Genomic DNA, 14936 nt, shown 5'->3' with positions numbered 1-14936 from the left:
AAAAAAGGCGGTTGCTAAGATGTGGCTAAATGAGACTGCAGACTGGCATCATGCTGAGCTGTGCTAAACACAGCTTAACAGCCTTAACCAAACGTTGGTGTAGTTTGTCTTTTGCTCAGGGGCAGCTCTTTACTTCTGGTGATGCATCTACACTTCAAAACTCCATTGAAAAGTGGTGTTCATTTGTGAAGATTATCTTGCTGAACAAAACTTGTAGGTATCATAAACGTTTGTTCACCATAGCGCTTATTTTCTGCAATAATCCAAATCCAATGTAAAAATCTCATTGGCTTATTCAGGAGGGAACCAGGGTGGAGCCTACAGAAAAACGTCATCCCAGGAGCACTCTATTCTTTTCTTTGCAAACTTGTGGGCCTGTAAAGCCATTTGAAATGAGACACTGTGATTCAAGTCTGTAGCTAGTCAGCTGCTATAGCTGCTGGAGGAATAAACTATTAGCAAAATTTTCTTTCCGTCTTTGAAACACTTTGCCAATATTAACACTTGTTGTGTTACATTTAGATAAGTCTTTCTTCTTTTTTGGGGTTGCATTGCAGTGCATAGGCAGTTATTATCAATGCTTGAGCAGCATTTTTTTTTCAGGATTTTCTCTCATTTTATCAGGCTTTTACCAAAAAGCTGGCATGCAAATCAGAATTTTTAGAACAGCCAACAAGAACACCCTCTTTCTAAAATGATATGTGATTGGGCAAAGTCTCCCATCACAATTTGGATTTTTTTAAAGCCTGAAAACAGAGCCAAGAGGAGGTGCAGAAGTCTTAGCCTCCATGAGGCACAATATGTTGAAAGATTATTATGGAATTTGTGCCCAATGATGCCAAAGTATAACAGATTACCCCAGCTTTAAGTGATAGAAGAAGCATAAGAACACTCTCCTCTCCTCTCCTCTCCTCTCCTCTCCTCTCCTCTCCTCTCCTCAATCTTTCCCTTGTCCTTGATCAATAGTAGACAGTAACAATGACTGATCCCTCTGTTGCGCACACATGCAAACACACACACATATGCAAGACACAAGTGATTTATTGGCTGGTGTGACGCAGCTAGTCCTGGCTTAAACAAATGACACGTTTGATATTTGTTTTAAACTGGAAAACAATGTCACACAGGCACACATGCTCAAAATGTAAGACACGAAGAAAACAAAAGATAAATGCATTTTCTCTGTCCTCTTCCTCTCTGCCTCCCCCCACAAACGGTCACAAATCCCTCTTTGCTCTTTCTATGAAGGCCTTCCCCAGTCTGTCTCAGTGGTCACATTGTCTTCAGCTGCCTGGCGTCACGGGGCAAGTTACGTCAATGACATTTTCTCTCTGAACCCTCAGCTTCTATCAATAATGCCTTTGCATCTTTTGGATGTGACACTCAGCCCCCCTCCCCCACCACCCCCAAAACCCCCCACCCGGATGCTACCCCCTCCTATTTCTCCCCTCCCTGTTGTGATGGACTGTGCCTGGTTTCTGAGAAAATGAATTCTAATTCTTTCAGTGGTTTTGTAGTAGCAGCAGTGCACCATGTTATTCTTCAAATGACTAATAACTAAAAATAACTGCAACTTAAACACACTTATGAACACATACAGGAAGACTACTGGCTCCTAGTTTAAGCTGAAATATTAATGAGAATTGGCTTCATGCTAATAAATCGCAGTTGACATGTTTGAGGTCAGGCTCACTGACTCATTCAGGGATGGACAAAGAATTGAATTAGTATCAATGAGTATATTAATATAAAATGATAACATTAAAATAAAAAAGTATTATATATTAGTTAAGGGTGCTGTATGCAACTCTGGAGAAATATTTTTGATTGTTGAGTGTCATTCCCAGTTCTTCAAATACCGACATTTTGGGTTGGAGGTACCAAATATATACAGCACTCACTGTAGTTTGTTTAATAAGTTTTGCATTTTTTGTTCCTTCTTATTCAAAAACTTTGATCCACATAGGTGTTTGGTTTGCAGTTTGTCAATGTGAAGCACTAACTTGTCAATAATCATAACCATTCATGCATAACAGTGACATCAGCTTTTCCAAAGTCTGCTGCAGCATGTCAGTCTTCTTATAGCCAAATAGCCAGGTAGCCAAACCCAAACATTGCTTATTTTATCCCTATTATCTTCTACCTAACTGCTTCAGATGCAAAACTTTGACAGTTGAACTAGTGTCACAAGGCTGACTTGGCCAAGCTCTCTGCTCTTCCTGCTCTCTGCTGCCAGTGCTTTCAGGTTCGCTAGGCTACCGGCAACAGTGCCAAATGAAAAATTAGTTATTTTAAAACATTTGGCGACTTTAGCTCCAATAGACTACAACTGCTTCTCTCTCAGACTGTCAGCACCACCTTTATGTTTTATCTTTTTGTTTGTCCATCTTGCTCCCCTCCACGATTCTTCTAAATGTCACTACAATTTAAAGTGTCACCAAAAGTAATTGCCTGGGAGAGAGAGGCTGACAGCTGCAATGCCCAACTGCAACAGTGTGATTTTTTAATGTATATTTTGCGTTTCATTGACATATTTAGTCAAGCGATGGCCAGTCTGACCATGGACTCGATCACTGCGGACATAGAGAATATTCCTGCTACCCTGCAGCACCAGTAGATTAATAGCAGATATATTACGAGTGGATGAACTTTAATTTTTATGATGTTAATGTCCCAAATTTTATTATTAATATAACTAACATTGTGGCCAAAAGCATCCGTCATTTTCATTGCTCTCTTAAACTCCATAGTCTTCGGATACCACATTTATCATGATTCAGTTAAAAAATATTTTATACTTTTCTGTTTTGTGTTCACAGGGCATCTTGTCCTCCTGTTTTTTGGGTTTTTTTTTTTGGCTATACAGACCATTTTTTCACTTGCTCCCTTTTTCATTTTCTGTCTTCCCTCTTGGCCTGATCACAGGAGGGGTCTGACAGATAAACGGCTCTTACTGCCTCATCACTCGTCTCTCAGTGAGGGCCAAAGAGGCCGGTGCATTGTGTTGCATGTAATGAGGCCATTGAGAGATTGATCATCTATATGATCTGGCCCCTTAATGAGTTATTGGTATTACAAGGCAATAATGCCTCTTAAATCTTCAGACCACAGATTGTTGGTGAGAGTACATGTCGAAACATGCCTAATATATATTTAGTTGGGATAGAGATACACACACACACACACACACACACACACACACACACACACACACACACACACACACAAAAAAAAAAAACACCCAAATCTTACAGTCAGTTGTTAACAGACCGGATAATTATCATATTGTATTACATACTGTACGATAAGCTCATCAACATACAATATGCATACCTTCCAAATGAGACAGGACATGTGAGTTTTAATGTCTGACCTGTGATTGCAGGAATGTTTGAAATTTGTGTAGTTTATGTAACAACATGTAATGTAGCTTTGGAGCAAATGATTTTGCTTAAGGCAAATTCAGCAATGTTGTTTATAAAAAGAAATGTGAATTAAATGTCACATGCTTAATCAAGTTGTTAACTGATCAATCACTGATTAATCGTCTTCATCCCCACTGATAACACTTATGTGCTTTTATAACAACTTTTGGAACTCTTACTTGTATTGGAGTATTTTTATAGTGTACTACTGCCTTATAGGAAATGGATCTGAGATCTGCATACGATTGAGATTGTGTCAGTGTGAGATAATTCATAATTGAATGTAATTGACAGACAAATAAAAAAGCATGCTTAATATCAAAATCACTTTCTCTGGAAAATGATCATTCGTATGAAGTATGCAGTATGTATGTTCTGGTTGTAACAAATGAACCAAACAAGTGAGCTAAATCATGCAACTGTTAAAATGGTGCTTTAATGTGCAACCAAGGAGAATACTTTTCCTATAGGTCTGTCAATAACAAGCAAACAAGGGTGACAGTGCCGAGTTTGATTTGTTCCTTTGTCTTGTTCTCACCATTTAAATTCTATATTTTCTCTCTGGACTATGAAGTCTTCTCTAGATTTCACTGACCTGACATGTCCTTTGAAGAAATCAATGTGATAAGTCAGTGAGTAAAGTAAACAAAAGAATGCGGTAAACAAGAGTAATGCAGACTGATTAGGTGGATCTGCATCACTTAGATATCCTGCCAGCCAGCTTTGCCGTCATAAGCATCCACAACTCAGGAGACAAGAGACTGAGGGAGCGGCAAAGAAGAGCACAGAAACAACATCTCTTTGGGGTTTTTTGTTGTTGTTTTTTTTTAGTTTTTTTTAACAGCATTGCTAATTGAGTTGAGCTTGATTTATTAAGGGTTGAGGTGGATTTGGCATGTGTAATGATGGTACATTAAACCATTAATATTAAATGAAGTAAAGAGAAGCTGGGGGAGACTTTAATGCTCTTTAATGTAATGCCTTACTTTAAAACCACCAGGACACAGGAAATTAAATAGAGAGAGAAGAAAGAAAGAAAAGGGAGGAAAGAGATAAAGATGAAAGATTGCACCTTGAAATTGAGAACCAGGAGGGGTGGGTGGGGGGGGGGGGTATGGTGATGGAGTTCATCATAGGTACTTCTTTTGCTTTTGGATAACGCACATCACAGCTGCTCCCTTGGGTGGGTCTCTCATTGCCATGGTAACTGTGGGACAGCGTTCACATAATTGTCTCTGGATGACTGTCCGCAAGAGAGAGAGAGAGAGTGTGTGTGTGTGTGTGTGTGTGTGTGTGTGTGTGTGTGTGTGTGTGTGTGTGTGCGCGCGTGCGTGCGTGCGTGCGTGCGTGCGTGTGTGTGTTTGTGTGTGTGTGTGTTCCCGTAGCTCTATCTTTATAAGATTTTGGCCTTCAGATTAAGAATACTCCTTTCTGAAATGAAGGTCACTTTGTCAGTCTTCATTTCTTCAGGGAGAAATTTCGGTTCTTACCTGATTTCTCTTCCATCTAGTCACTTCAGTTACACTGAGTCATAAATGAGTAATTTGGTAGTTGTCACTGATGGGTTTTACTTTGTGTCTTGATCCTTTGAAACCCGAGCAACAATGTCTTTCTGAAACATGGGAAAAAGGCAGAGAGCAACAAAAGAAAAAATTAGCAAGGAATTTGTATAAAAGTAGAAGAATATTACCAGAAAATTAGTGAGGGAAAATTAAAATGAAAGTAACAAATAAATAAATAAGAAAAATACCTGAAAATAATTTTCTACTTCTGTACTTTTTTTGCAATTTCTTAGTAAGTTGCTGGTTACCTTTTTCCACGTTTTTGATAGAAATTGCACCAACTTGTTCAGGGTTACAGTGGGAAATAAATAATGTTAAAAAGAGGGGTGTGTAGTGCTTTTGCAACACAATTTCTATTCCTGATATGTCAGTACTGGCTGGCATGCAAATGAATGCAATGAAACAGAACGGGGTGTTCTACATTTCCGGATGCACTTTCTGAACTGTATCTCTGTAGTTGTGCACATTAATAAGTCACAGAATGCAGGAAATGAGGCCAAGGGTAGCTATCCTCTATGGCCCATTTTGACTAAAAAAAATCTTGAGCGACTCCCAAGGTCGGAAAGCACGCACATATATTTGGCATCTGTGTATTATTTGTTGATCTGTTTGAGTCAAGGCTACATGTAAGCATTGGTATTCTTTAGTTTATTGATTTAGACTCCAAAGCCAGGCTTTTCCACAAAAAATGTTCCTTTTGCTTGGCCTTCCTTGTGATTATTTTTTATTTTATCAGTATTTGCAAGTGGGGCTAGTGTAAAAGTTAGGAGATTAATAAAGTCAGTAGGATTCATCCTCAGGGGACAGTGAATGTCTATACAAAATTGGGCATTTTTTCCTTTGTTAAACAAAAACAGAGCAGAAGGCAAAGGAGGAGAAAGAAGTGGGTTTTAGCACGCAACAAAGGTCTCCTTTTTTGCACATAAAAATTGTTAAGATGACCTAAAGGGAAATTCACAGAGGCATCCTAAACCATGGTAAAAGAAAATGTCAGTAGCCAGCATGGCTGCCTTCTGACCTTGAGTAACTGGCACCATCTCTAACATGATGAAACACAGTTTTAGCTCATCAAAGGCATGGAGGTAGCTGACCAACAAGGCATTAAATCAAATCTTCTCAGTGAGCTGAATCCAATCTTTTTCCAAGGGACCCTTGACCACTAAGATTAACAAGGCACTTCGCTTTTGAAACTCATGTTTGTTTATTATTCTTGGTAGCTTATTTTAATGGGTTGTGTCTTTTTGAAATATTGCCTGACAGAGTTTGTGTTAGGTGGTTATTTGCTTGTTAAGTCATTGTGGGAGTAGTATTGCTGCTCATGGTCCATTGACGTACAGGAACAAGATGGACATTTTCCAAGATCTTCTCTCCTGTTTATTTCTTTCTCTCTGCCCTCTTCCACTTACTCATCTCATTTCTGTGTTGTTGCCATACACTGACTCCCCTCCTCCCTTCTGCTTGTCTTATCCACTTTGTCTCCTCCATCTATTCACTCTCTTACCCTGCGTCCCACTCTTCCTGCCTTTTAGTGCTTTTGTTTCCTTGCTTAATGAGGCAATGCAAGAGATTGTATTATGCTGAATAATTGATGGCTTTTTGCTGTACCTGAGCACACGTGTCATATGCTCGTAAATATACACATAAACACAAACATGTTGCCCACTAACTTCTGTCTATTCATTTATTTTTGAATTGGGCTTAAAGAGTGTTGGCAATGTGGTGAATGTCATAATTAGAAAATGCCTTGAAGGTGAACAAGTGTTTGCTCTTTTTATACTTTCAGATAAAATATGAGGAAAAGCACAAGGGTTTGTTTGTAGCGCAGTGATTTTGTGTGTTTTTGCGTGTGTGTTGACTGTAGAGAGTGTGAGAAGGAACAAGTGTATCTGACAGGACAGGTGGCTCCATTGTGTCTCAAGCTGTATCTTCAGCAATCAGTGCTTTATGCATGGAAGACAAGGAATGAGAGATGGGGGTCAGCGAAGTTGAGAAAAGGAAAAAGATAGACTGCCTGTGTTAACCCTATATTTAAGATACAATGGATAGACAGAAAAATACATTTTTATCCCATGATTTTTCAAAATACTTATGCATTTTGAGGAATGAAAAGTAAAATTTTTTCTCTGTTCTGACTGGACCAAAAGGACGGGCAGAATGGAATAAAGACAGAGGCTTTACTTACACTTCCCTGCCTAGATGCTTTTACGAAAGTGCATTTCATTCTAAAAATACCCATCACACCCAGTGCATCAGTAAAAAGCCCTGATGCCTTGGATGTAACACTCCTGTGAACCATTTAGATAGGATCACAGGGAGGTTAAGAGGGAGTTATGGAAAATAAGAGGTCTGGATCACCAAGGGGCAGTTGTATATACCCATAAACATCAAGACAAGTCAAGTTTATAATTATAGCCCTGAGTTACTGCTCTAGTCTCAAAGCGATTGATATTGGGAAAATGTTAAATGAAACCAACACCACTCAAAAACTATGCAAACAAAAGGTCTGATTAACCTCGGAGAGAAATGTATGACCAGAACAATAAGGCATCCTTAAAAATAGAATAGAACAGGTTGTCATTTTCTGTCCCGTATGTAGGGCAGATTTATGGTAGCAGCAGGTAAAACAAAGCAATCCTGACATCCCTCTCCTCAGCAACATCCTCCAGCTCCACCTGGGGGATCCCATGGTGATCCAAACCAGATAAGATATATAATCCAGACCAGATGCTGAAAACACCTGAGCTGGCTCCTTTTGATGCAAAGAAGCAGCAGTTCTTCGAGCTCCCTCTGGATGTTCAAGCTTTTTATAGTTACAGCTTTTAAGGTTACTACCCAACACTCTGACGATAGGTGTCGATTTGAATGTAGATCGACAGGTTAATTTAAAGCTGTGCCCTCAGGTCCAGCTTCCTCATCAGTAGTCCAGTTACTGCTGGTGTTGCACAAACCACCTGTAGACCTTGCATTCCATATATATTTCCTTTGCTTTGGGCATCAACTTACTCCCAACCTTAAGAGGAAAGTCCAACAGTTTTGTCAGAGAACCAAGGCTTCAGACTTATTTGGAGGCCCTGACCATCATCTTGACCGCTTCGCACTCGATGTAAACCACTATGGTGTGTTCTTGTAGGTTGTGGTCTAATGATGTAATCAGAACCACATCATCTGCAAAGAGCAGAGAGTTGATTCGGAGGTTCCCAAACCAGCCAATAACACAACAAGCACATATGAATTGGTCAGTATCATATATAGTGGCCGTAGTTTCATTGAGTGACAGTGTAAACAAAGAAAAGAAACTGGCTCAGAACAGAGCCTTGAGGTTTCCCACATCCCGTATTACAAATATATGAGGTCATATTGTTGCAGGAGACACAGTGACCTTAATTTCAGACATCTATGCCCTCTATACAGTCATATTGTATTCAGCAACTGCCTATATATATAAATGTATGTACAGGTCATAGATGACACCATTCAGTATAAATATAATCACAAACATCACTTGTGCCTCTAGTTCAGGAGCTACGCTAAAAAAGTAATATACACAGATATCTATTCTTGGCACATGCTCATGTACAGTAGTTATATGAGCTTAAATGTCAGACAGTATGGGCAACAATAGTTTATGCATTGTTTTTGAGTTGATCCTGTCTGAAAGTCTTGAAAAGCTATTTGCAGAGTTCATGAATACAGGTTGAAAGTTTAGAGGCGAGTACAACCAGGGCATCAGTATCTGGGGAGACTAATTTCAGCTGCAAAAGCACACAAACAGCTTGTGAAATATCATGAGAGCTGTCTGAAAGGAGGCAGCATTATCTCCAATTAGAGCAGAGCGTCTTGTGACTGCAGCTCGTCATCATGGGTTAACTCGACCAGCACAGTGAGGCCCTTCACAAGATTTGCTGCAAAGATTAAGAAGGTAGAATTGATTTGTAGACTAGGCTAGACTAGACTTTGATTTCACAAATAAACTCATAATTGCATTAAAAACATATTTTTGGTACGGCATTTTATTTGAATCAACTATGTTTGAGTGCATGTTCATGTCAAATATCCATGTTTAGATCCACTGTGTAAATGTACCATATATAACATTACACAACCCCCTGCCTGAATAACAATCATTCTGTTTGCTTCTAATCTCCTTAACAGTAGTTTTGTTAGCTAAAGGCAAAAAATGAAAGCATTTTTTGAGTCTCTGTTGTCATCTTTACAGTAAAATGCATTATATTTTTCACAGACTTCACTGACTAAACCTACTTGAGATATCAGCTTCACCTGCTGAACATGGTTTTTCTCTCCTTAAGAAAACACCATTACAGCCACTAATTTCACTTGTCTTCCTTGGTTAAACTGACTCCCATTCAAAAGTGCATGTTATTCAATTTATAGTCAGTAGTTCAGAACAGTTTTCACACAGGAATTTCAAGGTTTCTTTTTTTGTTTTTGGCTCACAAGCAACTTCCTGCGGTGAAACTCTAGCTGTGGTTGATTTTCAACCCACCTTAACCCATTTATGTTGTATCTAGTGTTTGAGCCGCTGCAGTCTCTGTTGAAAGTATTGTGTCTTCTGGTTTCTTCATGTTCTTCTCTGAACCACATTTACTCAAGCACAGCCATAGATGTTGAATAGCTACAGCATGTTGAAAAATATGTTTGTCAAAAATATGCTGGCATTAAAATCAACAAGTTTATACCTGACATCTATCTATCAATATACAGCCGATTGACCTCTTGAACCCTATTCATTTGACCTTTATTCAAAATGAGAAAAAGTTTTCTTCATCCACACTGTACAATTATGTCACTATACTCTGTAACTACTTGTTTTAAGTTATAATCATGCTTAACAGCAGTAACATTGTATCAATAGAAACACAAGTTTTGTGCTTAACTTTTTAAGTATTGCCGTAATTCAGATTTACATATTCAGCAACTTTGTGATCTTTAGTGAAATCTGAAACACAATTCAGTGGGTATGAAAGTTGTTGGCTGACACAAAATGCATTTGTAATGATCCACCCACTGAGAGCTCTGTGGGCCACAAGAGGTTTTAAAGCAGCATTTAAAAGCAGCAGATTTTGGGAAGGAGGTGATATACTATGGAGAGCTTGCTAAAAGCAGAGGGAGAGGGCAGACTGTGTGTGTGAGAGGGGGATATTGTGTATGGCCTTGGGAAGTGGTGGACTTAAATGTGTGTGAAAAGGAAAAGCTAAAGGAATTTATGTTGAAATGATAGGAAAACATCAGAAAAAACATGGGTGGGTGAACAGATGGGTGGCTAACATTTTGTAGCGGTAATTACACAAGGTTTGGTTTTTTTTTTTTATTCCACAGTCCCTAAGGGGACAGTGCCAGTTAGTTTGACTGAATCAGTGCAGCAGGCGAGCTATTGCAGCAGCAGTATATCAGAATATGAACTGGCAATAAACTTGTCTTATGAATAAAAATTAGTATTGGGAAAACTATTTGTTTTTTATCGATGTGGTAAACCACACATCTCACTCTATATCTATGATGCCTCATTGGGTCAGGATAGAAAGAGCAGCATGTCATAACTCTTATCCTGTCATTCACCTAATTTGACAGTATGCATGGTGTGCTCCGTGATGCCATGATTGTAGACTTTCCTGATCCAAGGGTGGTCAAAAGAGGCTGGGACATGCTCTTAGATCACAAGCCAGCTTGGAATATGATAAGCAATGTAACTGGAGCTGCACTGTTGGAGGGTTACAGCAGACAAAGCTGGAGATAAAGGGATGGTCTCTGCTCAAGTGCTCTTTGGGTGCTCTTTTAGTTGCGCTGGGCCAGACAAAACATTTAGGTAAACTCAAATAGATAGTGTCCGATATACAATAGAAAGTTCGTGTGTAGACAGCATTTGTTTATGGTCTTCTATTACAGACTTTTTGTTCTTTTATTGTTCAGTTTTCAATTTTATTTATAAAGCCCACTATCACAAATCACAATTTGCCTCAGAGGGCTTTACAGCATACGACATCCCTGTCCTTAGACCCTCACAGAGACTAAGGAAACATTCCCCAAAAAATACCCTATAATGGGGAAAATAATGGTAGAAACCCCAGGGATAGTGACTGAGGAGGGGTCCCTCTTCCAGGACAAACAGACGTGCAATAGATGTCGTAAAGAACAGTGCACCAGCTATTGAAATTCTCTGCAACTGTGAACCAGACTGTGTATGTGTTGTACCACAGTACTGTGACATAATTTGAAACTATGACTTTTCCACTTCTGACCTTTCTCCTGATCCAGGAAGTCTAACCCCAGCCCCTCCTGTCCTAGCTCGCAGGTCATGACAGACTTCATTGTCTTGCAGGGCTATCATCAGTTAATCTGACACTGTGACCTTCTCAACAGACATAAATGCCATCTAGTCCAATCCTGGCATTACCCTCTCTCACACCAGCATATAGTTTGACTGAGATATTTCAAAACCAATTCAGTGACTGCTGATTAATTAGTTTTGATAATGTGGTTTGCTCATGACAGTGAAGTAAATCCCCATCGTGCTCGCTTAAACCTGTTAGATTACTTTATCTAGACGGTGCATTAATTGTCCAAACCGTTTAGACTAACTGTTGTCTCTCTCTGTCTTTTTCTGTTCCCTTGTCTAGATGTTGGAGCCTAAGGTGGATTCCTCTCCCTGTGAGCTTGGCGGAGTAGGAGATCGAGGAGGTGTGTGCCTCCACCTTCCCCCACGCAACTCAGAAGGTGAGGAGAGCAGCCTGTATCCCTCCAGTCCGTCAGAGCCCCCAACCCTGGGCAGTCCTCACCCTTCAGACCCTCTCACCCCTTTGGATGAGATCTACATGCCTCTTGGGGGTCTGATGGGATCTGCCGAGAGACATAAGGTGCCTCCCACGCCACCTCCTTCCACCGAGGGCGAGGATTGGAAGAGTATGGAGGGGAACGAGATGGAGATCTGGAGAGAGGTGAATACTTTGGAGAGCAGAAGAGAGGAAGAAGAGGAGGATGGGGCCAGCAGAAAGAGTGCAGTGAGTGAAGGAGAAGAGAAGGAAGAAGGAGGAGGAGAAGAGGAGGGAGAAAGGAATGAAGAGGAGATGAACCTAAACCTTGTGGTGTCAAACACAGACGAGGACAATGCCTCAGAGCCGCCTGACACCAACGCTCCGCCCTCCTCATCCTCGTCCTCATTTGTCATCCCTGAGCTGCGCCTTGATCGCTCCTTTAGCGCAGATGCCCTCTCCTCACCCAACACTGACGAGGAAGAGTACGATGAAGATGAAGACGAGGAGTCTGAAGAGGAAGACGACGAAGACGACAGTGACGATGCCTACCTGCAGCGTAGTGACAGCAAGCGGCGCAGCATGGTGGAGGGTGCCACCTGTGAGAAGCACGGAGGAGGGGGGCTCAGCGTGCAGAATTCCCTCCGCAGGCGCACCCACAGTGAGGGGAGCCTCCTGCAAGACCCCCGCACGCCTTGCTTTACCTCTGACAATGCCATCAACTGCCTGGAGGCAGCAGCAGTGCATCACAAGGGTGGCTGGACACTCCCATCACCTAAAACCCTGAAGAAAGAGCTGACCAAGAATGGAGGCTCCATGCATCAGCTGTGTATGCTGTTCGCTGGGAGGAAGGTAAGCAGTGTCACACTGAAATAATAATAATAATGAGTCATGCAGGAATTAAGTTTTAGAAATACAAATATTAAAATGCACAGACAAACACACGCTAGTACTGGGATTTAGTCAATAACAGTGCTCAAATTATTTCAGTTTTTCTTGCATACTGACATAAATGTTGAATACTCTGTGCACATGTGTTTCCTAACTCTTGCATCAGCACTGTTAAAGATGATCCAACAGCTCAGCTCAGAAGTTTCACTTCACTGGTTTCTGTAAAAAGGGTGACATCAAGTGGTAAAGTAGAGCAAGTACACACGAGTACCACAGCCAGAGTGTCTCAGTCTTTCAAAAATAACATTTTTTGTCAAAAGAGCAGTTTTGAAACTAAGGTTGTTTACCAGGAAAAGGTACAAGGTAAACAGACAGACTGAATTTACAGTTTTTAGATATTAATTTATTGCACAATGGACATTGCTCCTTTCTTCCTCACTGGAGTTACATTGAACTGATTTGCATACAAGTGTCAAAACATTAGGGTTAATGGTGTTAAAATATTAACTGTACAACTAAAGGCTCTTACCCTCATTTGCATTTATATAAAGTTCCGCTGAAGTAGAACATAGCCAATCTTATAGCTCTACTAACTGTGCTTCCACTACACAGCACAATTACCTTGTAGTTCATGCACTCTTACATACTGATGCAATAAACAAGATGTCTCAAACCATGACACAAAATGAGACAAAGACACTATTACCACAAAAAAATCATACCAGTAGCATACTACTAACTATTCAGTCCTGCTTTCAAATTGCACATTTGTTCAACTTTTTTCTTTCTTTCTTTTTTTATTTCAAACATTAACACCTCTTTATGAGAAAGCATAAATAAATCAATGTTTACATACACACTTATGTCATTATGTACACACATTAGCATATATAGCGTGGTGTTTTGCATATTCCTACCACTGTGAGTTGTTTTAATGTAGCATCTGCTTAAGTACTTAAGCAAAAAGATTCATTTGTATTTTCACACATAAAGATGTTTTGTGTTAAGAGTGCGTCCTCATTTTGGGATGAAAGTATGGCAGTTTGCAATATAATTTTATGCCAGCAGTGATAAGAATCTGATGGAGTCAAAAGTAAAGGAGAATACAAAGTTGAATACATTCTTTCAATAATTGCAATAAGTTACCTTTCAATGCCAGTTTGGAAAGGATTTGTGCAGCGAGCCATTCATTTCAGTGCAGGTAGTAGTTGTTCTAGTTCTCCAACAGAGGGAAGCATGCATCACGACCTGTCAGCCCAGCAGCCTCACATACTGTATGTCTGCATAATATATTTTCTCACTACATGTTAGCCAAGGTTGAGTTATGACCAAAAACTGATAAATCTCAGTGTGTCTCTCTTACTGACTTTGATGTAATGTGTTTTACAATTTATCCTGAACTTTTACACTTAAATTGGAACACAGTCAAGTCATAATCTCTGCCCTGATTTCTCCCCACAAAACTATTTATAGTAGTTTGAACTGTACACCTGCGCACTTAAGACCATTTCTCAAAGAGGAGTACAGAAAAAGAGAGAAAATAGAAATGACAGTTATATCAGAGCTCCCCAGAAAAACCCATCGACCTGAAGATACACAAATGCCAGAGGTGATCAAGTGCTCACTCTGTCATTGTAGAATATCAGAAGCACTGCTCCGTTTTATCTGTCTCTCCTTCCACAAGTCTGTCAGCACACTCGGTAGCCTTAAATGGCAGTTTGTGTGAGCTGTGCGGAGGAGGAATGCAGCAGACAGGGCTGGAGCCTATTGGTCTTGGCAGTTTCAAGGGTAATTTTACTACCTATTGGCGTCATGGACACTGTTCCTTTGCGGCTTGTGTTTCCATTATTTAAAATGATCTGTCAACCCCCCCTCATTCATAAATCTTGTGTCATCTCCAGGTGCAGAATGTGAGCATGTGTGTTTATGTGAGTGTGCGCGCATGTGTGCCTAACCTCTGACTTCATTTCATAACATCTTCAAAGTTTTCAAAGCTTGCTGGTGCTCATTATGTGTATTAAAAGAAAATAAAAGTAAAGGTTAAATGATAATTAATTGCAAATTAGTTCATGTGCATTTTTAAAATATGGCTTTATAACTTATGATGCAATTTCAAATAATTTTATTTAGATTATAATACATTTTATCCAGTCATAAGTTAAATAATATTTGATATCAACAGCAACGAGTAAGCCTTAGTTTCCCTGTTACTTTTAACACACTATATTTTTGATCAGATTTCTAGAAACAATTGAATGTAAGCTAACGTTTTTTTCATGTATCTAAAATGC

At 39.8% G+C, this 14936-nt stretch overlaps 1 protein-coding gene across 1 annotated transcript in view; it reads left to right on the top strand.

Annotated features, from left to right (window-relative positions):
- The window catches only part of rgs3a (regulator of G protein signaling 3a), a 146837-nt gene that overhangs the window by 93404 nt on the left and 38497 nt on the right, over window positions 1-14936 (top strand). Inside the window, exon 13 of the mRNA XM_042509299.1 lies at window positions 11623-12606. Coding sequence (XP_042365233.1) covers window positions 11623-12606 — 984 coding nt within the window. The remainder of the gene's footprint in view (window positions 1-11622; window positions 12607-14936) is intronic.

Source organism: Plectropomus leopardus, chromosome 20 (genome assembly GCF_008729295.1).
Source record: "Plectropomus leopardus isolate mb chromosome 20, YSFRI_Pleo_2.0, whole genome shotgun sequence".
Taxonomy (NCBI): Eukaryota; Metazoa; Chordata; class Actinopteri; order Perciformes; family Serranidae; genus Plectropomus; species Plectropomus leopardus.
This window is presented reverse-complemented; position numbering and strand designations above follow the sequence as displayed.